The sequence below is a fragment of the Alnus glutinosa genome, chromosome 6 (genome assembly GCF_958979055.1).
Source record: "Alnus glutinosa chromosome 6, dhAlnGlut1.1, whole genome shotgun sequence".
NCBI classification, from domain to species: Eukaryota; Viridiplantae; Streptophyta; class Magnoliopsida; order Fagales; family Betulaceae; genus Alnus; species Alnus glutinosa.
In genome coordinates this window covers 6,947,850-6,967,159 of record NC_084891.1, presented here as the reverse complement: position 1 = coordinate 6,967,159, position 19,310 = coordinate 6,947,850, and the positions used below count along the sequence as shown (strand labels likewise).

The 19,310-nt window shown below is 34.7% G+C and overlaps 2 protein-coding genes across 3 annotated transcripts; one reads left to right on the top strand and one right to left on the bottom strand.

Annotated features, from left to right (window-relative positions):
* The first annotated feature begins 1,247 nt into the window (after window positions 1–1,247).
* Window positions 1,248–15,212, top strand: LOC133870491 (ubiquitin carboxyl-terminal hydrolase 26). 2 transcript variants are annotated; one of them, XM_062307639.1, is made up of 15 exons: window positions 1,248–1,724; window positions 2,412–2,514; window positions 2,642–3,235; window positions 4,018–4,273; window positions 5,069–5,820; window positions 6,177–6,285; window positions 6,890–7,068; window positions 7,341–7,625; window positions 7,702–7,909; window positions 8,477–8,539; window positions 8,781–9,011; window positions 10,089–10,352; window positions 11,455–11,596; window positions 13,646–13,843; window positions 14,420–15,212. In XM_062307639.1, the coding sequence occupies exons 2-14, from the start codon at window positions 2,435–2,437 to the stop codon at window positions 13,738–13,740; spliced, it is 3,258 nt and encodes a 1,085-aa protein (XP_062163623.1). In that variant the 5' UTR covers window positions 1,248–1,724; window positions 2,412–2,434; the 3' UTR covers window positions 13,741–13,843; window positions 14,420–15,212. The 2 variants fall into 2 exon arrangements, with proteins under 2 accessions (XP_062163623.1, XP_062163622.1); XM_062307638.1 differs by having other exon boundaries at window positions 1,249–1,724; window positions 14,350–15,212.
* Window positions 15,213–17,575: 2,363 nt separating this feature from the next.
* Window positions 17,576–18,642, bottom strand: LOC133871322 (guanine nucleotide-binding protein subunit gamma 2-like). Its single transcript, XM_062308744.1, has 4 exons — window positions 18,314–18,642; window positions 18,144–18,196; window positions 17,955–17,999; window positions 17,576–17,852 (listed from the first exon to the last, which is right to left on the bottom strand). The coding sequence occupies exons 1-4, from the start codon at window positions 18,521–18,523 to the stop codon at window positions 17,771–17,773; spliced, it is 390 nt and encodes a 129-aa protein (XP_062164728.1). The 5' UTR covers window positions 18,524–18,642; the 3' UTR covers window positions 17,576–17,770.
* Window positions 18,643–19,310: the final 668 nt, after the last annotated feature.

Sequence of the window (19,310 nt, the reverse complement as noted above, 5' to 3'; positions counted from 1 at the left end):
TGTATATTAGAACATTGTTTTTTTTGGTAAGTATATTAGAATATTGTTGAAAAAAAAAAAGTACCCTAAAAAAACATGAACACACGGAATCAATACTTTGTCTTGCATAGAAAAATAAGAAAAGAAAAAGAAAAAAAGAAATATTATGCTCGATAAGTACACTATCTCATATCTGAACAAAAAGGAGAGAATATTTTGGTCTAAACAACATCATCAGAATATTTTGGGAATTTTCATTAACAAAATCTAAAATGATACTAATAACTTAAAATCTCTGTGTTTACCCATAGTCTTTTAAAGTTTAAATGGAAAAAAATGGGCAAAGTTTTCTTTTAAAATTGGGTTGAAATAAATTTCTTTAATTTAATTTATTAAATTAAGAGATGTGTTTGGTGTTCGTTTTACTATACATGCATGTATTAATGTAATTTTAAAAAAACTTTTTAAAAATATGCGAAAATCATATACTTTATTAAAAATCAATAAAACAATTGAAAATAGAGATTTGATTGTTACACTACAAGCCCACAACATGGGCACAACAACCCCTCAAATGAGGGTGGCCTACCCTCATTTGAGGGGTTGTTGTGCCCATGTTGTGGGCTTGTAGTGCAAGTAACATTTTCCTTGAAAATAACATGTATATCAATATAATAGAGTGGATTTAAGGTCGAATTTGAAGGAAGTTTTTTTTAGGTCGATTCAAATTTAATTCCACTTATTTTCTTTCTCGTTGAAAAATCTAAAACTAAATATAGACAATTAAAAAAATTATAAAAATTCTTTGTGTGTGTGTGTGTGTGTTTTTTTTTTATTATATATATATATATATATATATATATTTTTTAGAACACACCTCAGCCAAATTCATTCAAAAAAAAAAAAAATACTACACGACCTCTCGAGTTTACACTTCTTACTTTATTTTTCATTGAAAAATCTAAAACTAAATCTAGACAATTAAAAAAATTATAAAAATTCTTTGGGTTTTTTTTTATTACACACCTCAGCCAAATTCATTAAAAAAAAACAAAAAAAAATACTATACAACCTCTCGAGTTTACACTTCTAAATACATATTATTTGACATTGCACCAAAGTCGCATTGAATTTTAGATCTAATAATAATTTTAATTATCACGTTAAAAAAGAATAAAAAAAAAAATTGAGAATATAAGTAACTTGAATCTTTGTTTAGCATATCATAGCTCTAGACCATGTCTCAGGTGCTGGTATGCCGTAAAAAAGAGTGTCAAGGCCCTGAAGTTCTCTCTGACTCTGGTTGAGCCCCCACCCCCCGGCCACACCTGTACTTCGCCAATCGCCACCTCAACATAAAAGGAAAAAAAAAAAAAAAAAAAAAAACAAAAAAGAAGAAGCTCTCTCTCTCTCTCTCTCTCAAAAGAAGTCCGTCTGTCTGCCTGTCTGTCTGACTCCCTGAGTCTCTGACCCCTCCCACTCCATCAGACCTTGTTCATGTCCTTTTTATTTGATTTTCACTCATAACCCAAAAGAAAGGAGAAAAAAAGGAAAGAAGAAAGACTTCTCTGCCAATTTAAACTCCGAGCCAGTGGAATAATTTCATTCTAATTTCATCATCGAAGTTGGACGGTTTTGGTTTTTTTTTTTCAGAAAAAAAATTCTTTAAAAGTTGGTGTCTTTGATCTTCGGGTTGGTTCCAAAAGAAGCAGAGCTTTCCTTTCTCTTTTCTCTCGTCCTCGCAGGTACCCACGATTTCTCTTCTTTTGATTCTTTTTTCACTTCATTGGGTAAAACAGAGAGCTTTTTCTATTTATGTTTAGAACAACTTGTTATGTCGTTTCTAATTTTTTGATTTCTCTGTATATGACCAATTTCTAGGTTTTTCTTTTATCTCTCTCTGATAGTAATTTCTTTTTATCATTTTTTTTTTTTTTTTCTGTACTTGGTCTTCTTCCTTTTTGGGGAAGGAAAGTTAATAGATCGAAATTCCAAGAGGGTTTTGGTAGATAACATGTTTTCTTCAATCGGGATAAAGAAACCCTTGCGTAAATGCAGCTAGTCAGTATGATTTGGATGCAGGGGCTTTTGCTGGTGAAGAGTGCGAATTTATATATAGGAAATTATGTGATTTAGAATGGCTCTCTGTGTCTGAAATTTTGCGTTTGTGTGTGTGTGCAACTTACCAATTAAGAAAAAGGGGAAAAAAAGTGAACTTTGGGTTGCAACCGAATTATTCTCAATTGAGAAAGGAGACCCAGATGATAATCATGTAGTACAAACTTGTTTGTTAAATCAAATAAAGAAACTAAATCTGCTGTGATTTTTAAAATTTGGGAGTGAATGCAACACATTCTGCATTTTTTCTTGTAGAGAGAAGGAAGTCTGATGTTTATGTCATAAGGAAATTTTGTTATTTTTGTCAACTGCAGGGTCGGTCGGCCAGGTCTGTAAAATGAGCAGGCCAACAACGCGTAGTAAAAACAAAAGACACAGACAAGAGGATAATGGTGATATCACTTCTGAAATATTGAGGTACAATGCAAGCAAGTTTAGCTTTTTTATCTGTAGGGGAGGATACAATTTTTGTTATTGGTATGTATGTCTGTGCTCCACTAAATGTGTGTGTGATCTTCGCTTTATGATTTTGGTGCTTGTGTAGGAGAATTCACACAACTGGTGAAATAACCAGTGACGATTTAAGTCAGCTGTATAAAACTTGGAAACCAGTTTGTCAAGGCTGCCGTGTGAACAATAAAGATAACCCGAATTGCCTTTGTGGGCTGATTCCACCGCCCAATGGAAGTCGCAAAGCTGGACTTTGGCAGAAGATGTCTGATGTTCTTCAAGCTCTTGGCCCTGACCCGTCCAAGGATCTTCGTGCTGCAGAGACTCCTGCAGGACTGACAAATCTTGGTGCAACATGTTATGCCAACAGCATACTCCAGTGCTTGCACATGAATAAATCTTTCCGAGAAGGCATCTTCTCTGTCGAACCAGATGTTTTGAGACAAAATCCAGTGCTGGATCAGCTCACACGTCTTTTTGCGCAGCTGCATGCCAGTAGAATGGCTTTTATAGACTCATCTCCATTTGTAAAGACGCTAGAGTTAGATAATGGAGTTCAGCAGGATAGCCATGAGTTCCTGACCTTGCTTCTTTCTTTGCTTGAACGTTGTCTGAGCCACTCGAGAGTTTCCAAGGCAAGAACAATTGTTCAGGACCTTTTCCGTGGAAGAGTGTCGCATGTGACGACGTAAGATTGGATTTATTTAATTGCTAATTACGTTTTGATGGTTTCTCTTGTTATTCTCAGTCTTTTTACTGGAAAGGATGAGACACACTAAGGACAAGCATAGATCCTAAGAAAGTGAGATATGGAGGAAAATAATGAGGGACAGAAAGCAAAATGGTTATCTTGATTATTTATTTACTTTACCAGGTTCTTTTTCATTGTCGAAACTTCAAGGAAAAAAATTTGAGATTGTTTGATAAATCAGCTTTATGTCTGCCATTTCATAATTTTAAAAGATAGAGACTATTTCCAGTGTACTAAGGGGTGCCTCATGCTTTAATGAGATTGGCTTATTACTTATAAAACAAAAAAAGAAAAAGAAAAAAAAGAAGATAGAGACTATTCTAGTACTTTTCCTAATATATGGAGTTATTTGCCATGTAGTTTTTGAACATTTCTTAATTTTGAGAAAGCACACACGCCTACAATTGAAATACCCAACGTGTATTGCACCACAACTGGTTGAACCTGCTTTTATTTTTTATTTTTCATGTTCTTTGGAAAAATTCTATACAAATTTCCTTTAGCTTTGGCTTCTTTGTGGTGACTTGATTATAACTTAGTTGCATCTTTTAGTTGCCGGTGCTAATATCGAGTGTGTCATGTCTCCTGAGGACCAATTTACTGGCCTAGTCAATAATTGCAAGATACTTTTGAAGCAGTGTATTTTGTTAAAGATGAATGTCTAAGATTTGCTGGCTATTTTTTAATTTTTAACTCTTGCATCTTTTCTTTCTATGTAGGTGCTCACAATGTGGAAAAGATTCTGAAGCTTCTTCAAACATGGAGGACTTTTATGAGCTTGAGTTAAATGTCAAGGGTTTGAAAAATTTAGATGAGAGTTTAGATGATTATCTAAGTGTGGAAGAGCTTCATGGAGATAATCAGTATTTCTGTGAATCATGTAAAACAAGAGTCGATGCAACTCGCAGTATCAAGCTACGTACATTACCTACTGTACTTAATTTTCAGCTTAAGCGTTGTGTTTTCCTTCCGAAGGTACTTCATGATGAACTTTGGAGAAAGTAATCCCCATTTTCTGCCTTGTATTCTGAATATTTTGCAACTAAAGTCTTGTATGTGCTTTTGTATTCCTTTAATTCTTTTTTTCTTTTACATGGAATGTATGCTCTATTTTTTTTTATAAGGAAGATATATTGCCATAAGCATGGTGGGATATAAAGCAGTTGATGATTTGAAAAGGTTATGTATCGGAGTTACACTGTTTGTTAACACAAAGAGAAAGCTTATCCATTAACTCTTATGATTATAGAGTATGTACACGTCTATTTAGTGAAGCTCGAATGAAACCCTTATTTCATTACATTTGAAGCAGCGAGAAATACTGGAAGAATTGTTTGTTTTTAATTTTGCAAAGATCATCTACCATGGGAAAGATTGAGTCCTAGACCTTTGTTACTAAATACTACAAGCTATTGATAACCGCCCTTGTTTAATCTTGTAAAGTTTGGTTGCCCCTTCCTAAAGAATGTCCCATGGCAAGTGCAAGAAATCTGTGTAAAGGTCTTTTTTGGTGGCTTAATTTTTTAGGCATTTTTTTGTCTGCTTTATTTACTGACTGCTTTAACGGTAATTGCAATTTGTGGTTTGTGTGGTTCATGCAAATGAATTATCAATCACATGTCCCAGTTAGCTTCACTATATAAATGTGGTGCGTGTGATAGTGCCTTGCTATATTACATGGTAAATTTATTTATGCACATGAATTATCATTTTTTTTTTTATTGTATACTATGTCTTGAAACATCTACTAACATAGGTTTGTTTGAGCAGACTACAATGAAGAAAAAAATCACTTCTGCATTTTGTTTCCCTGGAGAACTGGATATGCGACAGAGGCTGTCTGAGCCTTCTCAGTTTGAATTGATATATGACTTGTCAGCAGTGTTGATTCACAAGGGAACTGCTGTAAATAGTGGTCATTATGTAGCTCATATTAAAGATGAAGACACAGGACAATGGTGGGAATTTGATGACGAGCATGTCTCAAACTTAGGTCGTCACCCTTTTGGAGACAGTTCTTCAAGTTCCACTTCTAAAACTGTTGGAAGTGAGCCTGTTCATCCATCTTGCACAGAGCCAAGGAATGGTGTTGCCGATGGACACAACATAGATGTTGTTCAGCCACAGTCTTCAGAGTCTAGTAATAATAATGGTAATGCTGAGATATTTTCATCAGGTGATGCATATATGCTGATGTATAATCTTAGGCAATCCAGGAAGGACTCTGAGAAAAAGCAGGCGTCTGGTGCCAGTGATATGAAAATTGACGATGATAGGGTTTCTTTGCATGGTGTTCCTCTTCCATCCCACCTTTGTGAAGAGATAAAAATTTTGAATGCTTCATATGATGATGCTTGCCAACAATATGAATTAAAGAAGGAAGAAGAGTTGGATTGTATCACAAAAAGGAGACAGGAAGTGCGATCAGTTCTGTCTGAAGCCCCGGTACGATCAATTGAAGATCCATTTTTTTGGATTTCAACAGACTGGCTTCGCCAGTGGGCTGACAACATACCTCCACCGTGAGTAAAGGATCATGTTTTGCCTTTGTTATTTTAGGTTTTCTTTTCCGTGCTTATATATATATATACATACATTCATATTTATTTATTCATTATATGTTATTTAGTGTTGGGTCGTAAAAATTGGATTATCTAAGAAACATGGTTTAGCCATAGTAGGTACTATATCTGCTCAGGGCATCATGAAATTTCACTAATTCTGTTATTTCCGCATAAGCCTTCACCAATTTTTCGTTTTATTGTATGCATCCACTTTGCCTTATTGTGATAGGCTGATAGCACTTCATGGAAACTGTCATGTCAGGCTTGGAGTTTTGCATTCTTTTATGGTCTTTTGTTTTTGTAATTTCCTGCAGTGTACTTGACAATACGTCTATCCAATGCGTTCATGGAAAAGTCCCGCATTTAAAAGTTAGCTCCATGAAGCGATTGTCAGCTAAAGCTTGGACCATGATTATCTCTAAGGTGTTTACTTGTTAATTACTCTGCCTTGGTGTTCATGAAATTTTGTCATATCCTTTAGTTACTTTCCTCAGGTAGCTGCATTAAGATACTTCTCTATTTGTGGATTTTATGCTTAGATTGGATTTTTAAATTAAATGAATATCTTCTAATTTTACTGCAAAATCATTTTTTGGAGCCCCTTTAAGTATGCCATTTTGCTGTTTTTGTGAGAAATTCATTGAATTTCATTGTTAATGGTTGTGCAATAAATCTAACAAATGAAATTCATGTAATATATGCTTGAATTGGTAACATAGAAATGAGGAAGTTGTAGCTTCTGAGAGATGTGAAAGAATGATGGTATTTTTATTTTTTTGGGAGAAGAAATGATTGACATACAAAATTGGGTGGAGTATCATTTTCTCTAAACTATATAGTTTATTTTCCATAAAGATAGAAAATAAATGATCTTATTTTTGCATAAGTCATCCTCATCTGGTTCAGTTTTATGTTTCTGTTACTTGCATCCTCCTCATTAGTTGATTCTAGCTATCTGTCTACTGATTGCTTCACTAATATTTTTTGTTTGTTTGTTTGGGGGTGTACTAAATGCTTGTAAATTCAGCATGATGGGGGGCCAACACTGTCTAATGATGACTACTGCATGGATTGCCTTGTCGATGGAGCCCGCACTTTGGTGTGTGGTGATAGCTATCGGGATCGAAGAACAATAATGAAGCAAATTGCAAACGAGGCAGTTCAAGGGAATTGTGTGGATGGAGCATATTGGGTATCCAAGTCATGGTGTGGCTACAAATTCTCTTAATGCTTCCCACTTTTCCCCCCTGATTTGCTAGCTTATTTTAATGTCTAAGCTTTTGATTGCCTGTGGAGGAGCTTTTCTCATCTAAAAAATAAACTGGGCAAGTGAAGAACAATTAGTTTCCGATCATCCATTTTACTTATTATATGCCTTGGATAGAAGAAAACGCTATGTTTCTTCTTATTTTGTGCTTGTCATGTATAATCCTATCTACCAATTTATGGTGATGCTATTCACCTTTTGATATTTGTAGGTTGCAACAGTGGTTAAAAAGAAAAATTCTTGATGCTCCCTCTGAAGCTGATGCAGGACCCACAGCTCCAATTAGGTGTCCTCACGGGCAACTTATGCCTGATCAAGCTGCTGGTGCTAAGCGAGTTCTGGTTCCTGAGAATCTCTGGCTCTTCTTATATGAAGATGCTGTTGCAGTAAATGCTGATGATCTGCTGGAGTGTGCAACTTTTCCTTCAGACTCTGAACAATGTTCTCAATGCAGCGATGAACTATCTGAAGTGGCAGTCATGGAGGATTCTTTAAGGTAATTTCAGCATTTTCAAGTAATGTAGAGTTAACATACATTTATAGTTGCTTGACTTCAATTATGTATGCTGCAGGGTTGTGAAGCTTAAACAGCGCCAGAATCATGAGAAATTAGCTATGGGAAAAAGTATTCCACTTTTTCCCCAATGTAAGAATTACTTAGTGCCCTCCTCGTGGCTTTCAAAATGGAGAGACTATATTAATGCAAGTGGGAAGAATGTCTCTAGCTCTGTGAAACCTGAGACTCTTGATGGTGTCATTGATTCGCTGAAGTGTGAAAAGGTAACTTTCTATTTTACTTAACGTTGCTTCTGTTAATCATATTCTGGCATCTCTGGTGGAGAGTAGTTGGTGCTTTTTATGTGTTTGAATCCCTTTGATCATTGTTTGTATTTGTCCTTAATTTAGTGAGTTATGATGATGGTGATGTACTGTGAGAGGACCTTGGAGGATATTATGACTTTATTTTCTATACTCTGTATCTTTGGACAGCAACTTTTATCTCTCCTTTGGTGATTAGTTACCATCATTTTCTTGTTCTTTTTTCTCCTTCTAACTATGTGTTTTCTCTTGTATACTTCTTGCGTATGTGGGACGCTTTACGCTTTTAATGATATTTTGATTACTTAAAAAAAAAAGTGTAATCGTGAATGAGAATTTTGTGCAAATGGTTGATCAAAATTCAGATTGTGTGGGAGAGACTCACTGTTAATTGGCTGCAATGGATAGAAACTAGGCTTGCGTGTGTGCATTTAAACTATAGCAATCCGCATATTTTCTTTGAACTTTTCTTTCACTGTTTTCAGGATAATTGTTGTGATATAACTCTTTTATTTTGGTTTTGACCAGCATATGCGACTCCTTGAAAGGCCTCCTGAACTAGTTTGCAAACGTGGTACGATTTTCCAGAAGGTAAGTATATGAAACTGATATTCAAACTTGTCACCTTTTGATTGGTGCAGTTGGTGTCTGAAAGTCGCTGGTGTTTAACTGCAATTTATTTATCTTTTTTCACCTATCCAAAATGTGTGTTTTTGGGGTTCCCTTTTTTTCTTTTATTCATAGTGTTTATTAGAAAGGACCTTTCTGCCTCTAGTCAATACTAGTATGAACGCTGAATTTCTTGTTCTTCTACTTCCAATGTTGGTTCTAGACAGATGGGTTGACAATCGTTACAGACAATGATTGGAAATGCTTCTGTGAAGAGTGGGGTGGTGCCGAGGAGAAAGGCATATCTGCTGTAATCGAGTACAGTTATAATGCAGGGAATAATTTGGCTGGATCCGGTGAAGAGATGCCAGTATTAGAGGAGCATCTGGCTTCACATGATGAAGTGAATAGTGACACTGAGTCTAGACAACCTGTGATTAAGACTTGTCCAGAGGTAATCTGAAACTCTGCCCAAATCTTTGTTAACTTTTCTTGCTCCTTTAATTTATTTATTTATTTATTTTTTGTTTATATTAAAAACTTGATGACATTTGTAATTTTATATTTAGAATAAAATTGTGACTTGTCTTCTTGTAGAATCCTCGGTTGACCTGTGGAACTAGTTGTTCATGCCTGTGCAATGTCTCTTGATTTTCATATGAACTCAAAAGTATGACGTGCTGGAAAATCTTTATGTTTCAGACCATTGTAATTCAGTGATATGTTGGTATCATGTTCTAAATGTTTAGTGAATGTTATCAATAGAACATCGCAAACCCATCTGCCCATTCAGCTTCCTGAATATGTTACTAAGGATAATAGCTTTCAAAAGATAGCATTCCGCATTATACAACTTTAGCTTTCAAGATGATATCAGTGTTTCTTAAATATCTCAGTAGTCCTTGATATGTTATTTGTTTTATTTCTTATGTTTTGCCAAAACTGTTGAATTTGAGCACATGACTACATCTACACATATAATTGCAAAATTTTAGTTAATAGTCGTGTGGTACAAAGGGAAGGAGGAAAAGATGGGAATCTCTGCCGGGGCCCACAGTTTTTAGTAGTGAATGTTTCAGGTTTATTGGAAATAGGAGAGTATGAGGGGTGATGTGTTTTTTTCAAGTTTGTCCCTCATCCTTAATATTTTTTCCTTTTCTTTTAAAAGGATATAATAGTAATGGAGTACAATATTTCCTTCCTCTCAAGCTTCTCCCATGCCAAACAAAGGAAGGTGAGATCCATCTTTTATCCTTCCACTTTTCCACCTCTCTTACCAAACACTCATGATGGGAAATGGGCATCTCTTCTTTCCTCTCTTTTATCCATCCTCACTAATTTTTTCTTTTCCCTATAACTTACTCATCTTCCCTAATGAACGGAACACATTGTCGTAGAATATTAATTGTAATCTTATAATCAACTCTTTTTTTTTTTTGTCCTCTCTCTCTCTCCCCCTACCAAACACCTTGTACCATATTTTGCATCCTTTTTATTTATTTATTTTTTTATCTGATGGTTATTTTGCCAGATATGTGAGGAATGTATTGGAGAAAGAGAAAGTTGCGAGTTAATGCAGAAACTCAACTACTGCAATGAGGACATATATGTACTTTTTGCACGTGACAAGGAGGCTCCAAAATCTTTTTTAGAAGCATCTGACACATCCTTTGAGCAAGATCGCCGAGTTTCCAAGCGCTCTCGGAAGACAAATAATGGGAATCTGATAAATTTAAAAGTTTCTGGTTCCACATCAATATACCAGTTAAAGATGATGATATGGGAATCATTTGGGGTACGCTACCTGAAGCAAGTACATAGATAAATGAAGGCATTTGCTTTGTTTATTTATTTCACTATTATTTTTTTCTTGTGGCAGTGCATTTTTGTATAGTGTGCTTATTTTGGTTTTCTCGGTTGTTGTCAGTATCTCCATTTAAGATTTTAGATATGAAGGTTGAGCATATCGAACATGGAACAAAGTCCGTACAAAAAGTTTAGATATATTTACAAGAAAGTAGAGAGAGACTTTATATGAAATATAGAGAAGTGGGGAGAATTTATTTGGAGAATGTTAAAAAAATTGAAAAAAAAAACTATAAATTTAGAATTGTTCAAAATGCAGATTTGTTTTACGTAGGGAGAAATTGAAGTAGCAAAGATTTTAGGAAATAATGGGTAATTTTTCTTTCTCTTAATGATCTCATTAGTCTTATCGCAAACCCTAATTAATTGGAATTTGTGGCTTTGTTGTGTTGAATTAAGTATGACATTGGGGAAACATATTCATGGACAATGAAGTTGGACATATTTGTGCGGTAAGACCATGCACCATCGGATTTACTCAAAATCTCCAAAATAAAGCACCTAACATTGTTTCTAACATGTAATTTCATATGGAATGCATTCAAATTGACTTGCAATTGCCTGGACTTGTATCCTGTTTGAATTTTCATCGTTATTTAGTTGGTTTAGCATAAAATATTGCCCTGCCATTTGATCATGATGATTGTTTTTTGGTAAGTAGATCATGATGATGTTGTTAGGTGATGTTGGTGTGATAGTTAATGTCTAAGTAAATGTTTATTGATTTGCAAATATCACATGTTGATAGAACGTTGTTAATTAAGCGTGATACCTACAAGTATCTAATATGGGTGCTTTTTGAGATAATTTATTTTACTCTACGATTTTAGTTGGTCTCAAAATTGGCTTTTCCAAACTTGAAATATGCTATGTTGTGTATTATGCTTTTGAGAGACTAATCTTTCTTTTCTTTTCTCTAATATCTTTCATGTTAATATCATAGAAAGTGGTTAAATTATCTATTCTTGTTGCATAGCTGAATATATTTTGCATCCACTGGCATCTTCTAACTGACTCAATTGATTATGCAGGTTGTTAAGGAAAATCAGATACTTCGCAAAGGTGCCAGGATAATTGACAAGGAGGCTTCTACTCTTGCAGACATGAATATATTTCCTGGGGATAAGCTTTGGGTGATAGATTCAGAGATCCATGAGCAGCGAGATATTGCTGGTAATTAGCATTGTCATACTGAGATTACGATTAGCATATGTTTTTGTGAATATGTACTGCTTTTACTCAGGCCTATTCATAAGGAGACTGTCCTTTTTATAATGCTATTCTACATGATTCTGTCAGTGAGTTATGGGAATTACGTAGGACCATCCTAATTAATTAGGAGAATCATATAATACGCACAATGAGTCACGCACCCACAGCCTCACCCTCCACCTTATTTTTATAAGAGGAGGAAGTGCAATTTGAGCTAGAGCTTGTTGGTGATTCTTAAAATCAAGGTTCTAAATGTTGTCTTCAACTATGTTGAGATCCCAATTGATGCATGCATTAGGATTAAGGCAAAGGGCTGTTTGGCAAACTGTTAGAAAGCCTTTTTCACTTCTCTAAACTAAAAACTCTTCTTAAATACCAGTTAACCAAACTGATTTTCAGATGTGGCCCCGCCACTAAGACACTTTTCAAAACAAACTACAAAATTCTTCTAAAAAACTCAATACACTTCTAAAAAAATAAAATGCAAAATATTTTTCAAAAATAACTTAATATTGTATTTTTTAAAAGGTGGAGACTGTCCATGTACAAATTTTTATTTATTTTATTTTTTAAATGGGTGGTGCTATGGCACGCACAATCAATTCTCCATTTTTACCTTTTTCAAAACTCTTTCTGAAATGCAAAACAGTTCTCATAACTTCACCAAACAGGCCCAAAGTATTTAAGTAGCTCTTAGGAAAGTCCATGAGGGGTCCATGAGGGCTTTCTTGTGCAAGCAAAGCTTGTAAAGTTGAAAAATGATTGTACATGTGACAACTGTGATGTTTTAAGATGGCTACACTAATATTGGCAAGTTTTATAGTACATCGACAGTTGTTTCCTTTTTTATTTTTATTTTTTATATGTAAACAAAATATCATTGAAAAGTGCAAAAAGGTGCAACCTAAGTACACAAGAAGTATACAAGAAAAATAAAATATCCTTATGTAATGATTATGTTTTTTGTTAGGTAAATACAACATACTACTCAGGATTGTATCCAGAACCTTATGCTAATGTAATTACTATGTAAGAAGCTAACAAGGAGATGCATTTAATCTTTCCTGCTTAATATAATATAGATAAAAAAAAATTATTATCTATTAAAAGAATTCTTTCAAAATGTGTTTGAAACATGGAACTTTTTAATACGAACCTAATATTTTTATTATAGACATTTAAAATTCCCTTGTTTACAAAAAAATTATTTTTACATCCAAGATATCTATATATAAGTTCTTTATCTTTGATGAAATGAGGTAGAATGTTGGGAAAATAGGAAGTACTTTTACAGAAGTAAGAACTAACAATTCTTACCGAGTAACCAAAAAGTAATTGAGAAGTAATGCTGATGAGTAGAGTTGATTTTGAGCCACTGATGCTGAGATATAAGATTTGAAGATTGAGCAAGCTTGTATCTGTAAACCAGGCCACAAAAGTAAAAAATGCATAAACAGGATCAACAGGGAACTGATCTGATGGCTAAATTGTTTCATGCTTTGCATATTGATACTTGCCCATATATAAATTATTTCTTGTTAGGTATCTTGATGTATTGTTAGCATTATTGATATTTTTAGGCATAAGATGGAATATGTATATTGTCACAATCTCAACTCTCTCTCTCTTTCTCTCTCTTCATGTGTGTGTGTGCATGCATAAACACGTGCCCATGAAGACACGCACCCACAATTGCATTAACAACTGATACATATGTAGAAAGTTGTGTATGGTCAAGTGCCAAATGTCTAAGATGCTTGAGTTGAACATTTACGGGCACTTACCAAAGATTAGGATTGGTTCTTGTAATTTATTGGACACTGATTACATTTTTTTTTTTTTTTTTAAACTTTGTATTGGACTTTAACAGGGAGCCTATTGGCCAATTTTAGTCCTATGTTGTATACAATTAGCCACGCTCTGATTTTTGTCCTATGTTGTATATGATTAGTCATGTTGTACTAAATTAACAGTTATGTGTACTGATTTGCCTTATCAAATGTTCCATAGATGAGCTCTCTGACCAGAAAACGAATGTTCAACACATTGAGGAAGGCTTTCGGGGAACACTTTTGACAGCAAATATTTCATCCCAAGTTGTTTAAAAAGCATGCCTTTAAAAATTCATATCTGCCTGCAACGTCCCACTGTTTGTAGACATGATATTGGGAGAGGAAACTGATGGAGTTTTTGACTTGCATTTTGGAGGTAAGTTGCTATTCCATTGTTCACCTTGTTTGCATTGAATAATAATTTTTTGTCGTCCTTTAGGACCCATATTCTTTCGAGCCTCCTCTGTTGACTTGTCTCTGCTATTTCTTTTATCCCTGCTTCATCAACTGATATTTATTTCTTTACAAATATCCAATTGGTATTCACTGTTTCCACTCTTTTTCTTTTTTCTTGATTTTATTAACCTTTTGAATATGTCATTCCAAGTTGAAAAGGCTTTACACCATAACACCTTATGAGAGGTCAAAAGCCTCACCTTAATTTTTCTCCTTTAAAAACAATGGCTCAGATACAGTGCCGATGAATTTCTCCAAATATATTTGAAATTTGAAAAGCTTATGAAGTGGAAGTCACTAGTTCAATCTCCTCTTTCCCTTCCCTTGGGGTCACAAAACTTATATATATATATATATATATATATTTTCTCTTTCGAAATACTATTCTGGTTTGGATTGATTACTATTTTGTGTTGTCTTGGGCAGAAGCAGTAGCTGTACCTAGGTCTGTTAGTTTTCTCCCTTCAGACGGCTGGTTTTCCGTGTAAATGTGTAGGGCTTGCCAACATTTTACTTTTCCGGTGGTTGCGGACTCGGTGAGGATATGGAACGTATTGTTGCATAGTCTCCTGCTACGTCAAACTCGTGGTTTTGGGTTCGGTTTTGGTGCTCGCGTGGATGTTGCTGCCTTCAGTCTGCCCGACCTCGTCAATTTCACGGCTTCGAGGGTCTATTGTACATCTTGTTGCTTATATATATATATATATGCCTATGCGATGGATTGGCTGATTTCTTGCTTGGTTAATGAATGTATATCCTAGAGTAGTGTCAAATATAACTGCTCATACATATCTCTCTCTCTCTCTCTCTCTCTCTCTCTCTCTCTCCATGCCTTTTATTGTTCTTGGTGCGCAGATATGACGGAAGGGCTGTTACTGAACATATTTACCATGTCCGCATACTGATTGATATCCAAGTGATTCTTGCTCCCTCTCCCAGCCTTCAAATAAAGCTCAGTTTATCCTTACGTTAGGCAGAGGATATAAAAACGCCATTAAATGGAGAAATTGCCTGCCAGTAGAGATTGAAGGATGGACCATCTTAGTTTTCTTTATTTTCTCTTGTTTTTGAGCTTCATATTTTTTTCATGTAACGAGGCACGTTCATAGTTTGATACAAGCTTTGCAGCAAGGACCGCTGCATTCCCTCCGATCTACAAGTGAATATGGTAGTATTTTTCTTTTATTTTCATTTTCTAGGTGAGCTTTGGCTTTACTTGTTTAAATTCTCCATTCCTTCAAATGGATATAGTATATTCAAAGGAAAATTACAACATCTTTACGAACTGATACGCAAGTGTACATCATAATACGTAACTCACAATCAAAATTTAATTATTTATAGTAATTGATGTGGTTGGCGCCAAGCAAGTTGACTTGCAAACTAATGTGGTAGTCCACGTGTAAGTATTTAGTAGTTAACTTGAGTTTGTAATTGACTTGTAATAAAAGTTGTGACATCATGGTTTGTTAATTTTAAAAGGGTAAATATCTAATAAATCCTTGAGTCGGAGCGTCATTTGAATTCGATCTCTCAATTTTTGAAAATCAGTATTCGGTGCTTAACTTTTTTGCGAATTTGAAATAGTTCCTGTGATTTTTCTGTCCATTTTCGCAACCACCGTTAGTGCTACGTCAGCATTTTTGCCACATCATATTAAAATATTAATTTTTTTATTATATTGTCAAATTAAAAAATTATTTGTATTATTATTATTTTTAAAAAAAGAAATTAAAAATGAAGGGGTTTGGCGGTGGCCGGGCGCGGCCACCCCCAGTCGTGAAACCATCCACAACATGGCCTCCGATCTCCTACTACCAAACTCCAAATCGAATCCCCAATCATCACTATCAACCTCTGACATCTGCTGTCCTCCAATATCACCTCCAATAACATGTCCAGCGGATCACTACCAGAGCTTTGAACTAGGCTCATTCTTAGAACCAAAATCCACACCGGGCATCCCAAAATCGCTCATTTTGGAATTGAAACCCGAATTCACTCCCATAAAATCGTCATTGCTTGAGCTAAAATCACTCAAGGGGAATGTGATCGAGCTGGATTTTGATGCATTCTGGAAAAAACCACCACCCGATCGTTTCGATCCAAAATCAACCAAAGAACCAAATTGGTCTTTGTTAGAGCTTATCTCAGCCCCACCTCCACTACCCACACCTTAGATAGATGGACCTCTAAGATTCGGACCCTTGTCGACGATTCTGATACTGATGGTTGAACCGGACGAATTCCATCCCTTCATACGAAAAAAAGGGCTTTGCTTGCTTCAATTACTGTTCAGAGCCATCCAAGAGCGTACCAGAATCAAACATTTTGTGTGCCTCGAGACCCAAATCGAAGTCAAAGTTGGATTTGGACTTACCGTAATTTGAATTCATGGTTTTTGATTTGACCACTATTCAGATCTGAGTGTAATGAAATTATATTTTAGTTTGTGCTCAGATCTGGCTATCGAGAAGCGTATAGATCTAAGTGTAATTCAATTATATTTTAGTTTGTGCTTAGATCTGGCGCTATCAAGAAGCGTACCTGAGAGATTGCAAAAAGCAGAGCTTGTAGATTATAGAGAGAGCAAGAGAGAGAGAAAACAAAGGGTAATGGTTGGTAGTTCTTTAAACGAAGAAGCCTTGCTTGGATTGACCAGGCCCTGGGGGTGGCCTGGGAGCCACCCCCTCCCACGGTGGCAGCCACCTCCAAACCCCATCATTTTTTTTTTAAAAAAATAATAATAATACAAAATAATTTTTTAAATTGATAATATAATAAAAAATTAATATTTTAATATGATGTGGCAAAAATGCTGACGTGGCACTAACGGTGGTTGCGAAAATGAACGAAAAAATTACGGAAGGACCTATTTCAAATTCGCGAAAAAGTTAAGCACTGAATACTGATTTTCAAAAAGTGAGGAATCGAATTCAAATGACGCTCTGATTCAGAGATTTATTAGACATTTACCCATTTTAAAATGTTCTTTTTAAAAATGCAGTTAAGTGTATGACAATATTGTAAGTTAGAGCATCTATCACAGTAATGATTATTTTAGCTATTCAAAATACACATTTTTCTATTTTAATTATTAATTTTTTAATACAAACTTCAATGACCTATCTATTATACTCTTTACTTTCTTTAAATAATATATATATGTAAAAGTTGAAGGGGAGGGAGAGAGGGGAGAGAAAATTATAAAAATAGACTAAAATGTGAAAGTTCATTATAGTACAATGGATAAAAACACTCAATTTTGAAGCATATGCTTGATGAGTAAAATAGTTCATAATAGCAAACCATATGAAGGCTCTGTTGAAAATGCTCTCGGCCTCAAAAAACATATCCTTTGTCTGTGATTCGAAAACATCGCAATTTCTTGAAAGAAGGGATTTTCGAACGACAAACACTCGTTTTCAAGAGTCCAAGACACCTTTCCTTTTTTATTTTTTATTTATTTATATATATATATATATATATATATATATATATATATATATATATATATATATATATATATATATATATATATATATATATATATATATATTCTTTTTTAGCCATAAAAGAAATATTAGCTCATGCAGTTTATCTACTAAGATACCAAGTTATAAAAGTAAAAAGGAGCATTGATATCCATCCATTGGTGAATGACAATTTTTGTAGCATTTGGATAAGCATATAATAATATTATCCCAATCGGAAACATGGCTAAAGAAAATGCACCCACCCAACCAACATCTTTAACCCACCGCTCACCCAATCAAAGCAAAAAGGTAGCATAACCGACAAAATTGACCCTCTCTTTCTCTCTCTTCCCTGCTTGATCACTGCCTTTCTACATCCAGCGTTTGTGATTCCGGGAGTTGTGGGCTCCCCGGAACCAACGATCCCAGCTCACATCTTCTGGTCCCCTAGTCCTGCACATCAACCACGTACACAACACAACACCCTCTTATTGTGACGACAGTTAACGTACCAAATAATTACCACAGCAATAACAACCACAAATGATTTCTTACGACGGAAGCAGCGGATCGCGGACGGAGCCCAGGCTTGAAATGAGCCTGTTGCAAAGATGACGTCATCCAATGACGATTATTATGGAGTTTGGATTTTGTAAAAACTGAAGAAGAAGAAGAAGAAGAAGAAGAAGAAGTAGAACAGGTTTTTTATTATATATATATATATATATATATATATTAACTTACTCTTTGCATACAACGGAAGATTCACCTGTTGTCTCCAGTTTGTCCAGCTCTTCCTGCATGATTTGATTCATAGACACTTTTTGATCTTAGACAAAAATACGTATACCCCATTTGAAATGTCTATGTGTGTGTGTGTGTGTGTATATATATATATATTGATGAAAGAGGACCTGGAGGATGTTGATTTGACTGTGAAGATTGGTTATGGCAGCTGCCATCCGATGCTTCCCGAAGAAAGTGCCAGAAGCTCCTGCTTTTGCGTTACCTTGAGGATGATGATGATGATGATCAGGAGATACTACCTCTTTTTGCTTTGCTCCTCCTCTTCCTCCTCCTGGAGATGATGATGATGATGGCTGTGATTGTTGCTGCACATCCATCAGATCGATTCACACGCAGCCAAACGCTTACGGGAAATGAAAAGCGAGAGAGAGAGAGAGAGAGAGAGGTTTGAAGTCATGATTAAAGCTAAAAGTGGACCGAGTATAAAACGTTGAATGGTGGAAGATGGAAGCAAAGGAAAGTCAATAGTGCTGTACAAATGGTGTAAGAAAAAAAAAAAAAAGAAGAAAAAAACTAGAACGAGGCCGGTTATATTCAAAGCTTTTGTCATTAAATATTTAGGTGTTGTTTGAGATTGAGATAAGAAGTTGAAAAAGTATTTTTAATATTTGAAAAGTTGTGCTAGATAAGGAGTTGATTTATTTAGTTTTTTCAAATCGAATTCAAATTCTAAAAATATTTTATTCAACTATTATTATTATTATTATTATTATTATTATTATTATTATTATTATTTTTTAATTTTCTCTCAAATTTTTTAACCATTTAAACATAATTTCAAAAACAAATTTTCTCGGAATTTGCAATTTTTCAAAAAAAATTGCACACCCAAACATCTCAAAAGCATTTTCTAAAAAGCTATTTTTTTTTTTTGCTTTAAAAGTTCTATTTCTCAATGTAATCCTAACACAGGCTCTTAATGAGTTTTTGAATAGGTAATTGTTAGAATTAATATTAATTTCAAAGAAATGTTATATATCATACTTTTATTATTATTATTATTATTGATTTGACATTGTAAATTGGCCAATGTTAAAGAAAACAAAAAGTTGATTAGCAGTGCCACATTAATAAAGTGGGATAAAAATGCGGAGTTTTAATTCA

What these genes read in the sequence shown, in the direction of transcription:
- LOC133870491 (XM_062307639.1), top strand. Translation starts at nt 2,435, where the DNA reads ATGAGCAGGCCAACAACGCGTAGTAAAAACAAAAGACACAGACAAGAG. An exon ending in GTGGTACGATTTTCCAGAAG is followed by an intron (nt 8,540 to 8,780) that starts GTAAGTATATGA and finishes TGTTGGTTCTAG; the next exon opens with ACAGATGGGTTGACAATCGT. An exon ending in TGAGCAGCGAGATATTGCTG is followed by an intron (nt 11,597 to 13,645) that starts GTAATTAGCATT and finishes AATGTTCCATAG; the next exon opens with ATGAGCTCTCTGACCAGAAA.
- LOC133871322 (XM_062308744.1), bottom strand. Translation starts at nt 18,523, where the DNA reads ATGGATGTGCAGCAACAATCACAGCCATCATCATCATCATCTCCAGGA. An exon ending in GTCAAATCAACATCCTCCAG is followed by an intron (nt 18,197 to 18,313) that starts GTCCTCTTTCAT and finishes CAAATCATGCAG; the next exon opens with GAAGAGCTGGACAAACTGGA. An exon ending in CGCGATCCGCTGCTTCCGTC is followed by an intron (nt 17,853 to 17,954) that starts GTAAGAAATCAT and finishes GTTGATGTGCAG; the next exon opens with GACTAGGGGACCAGAAGATG.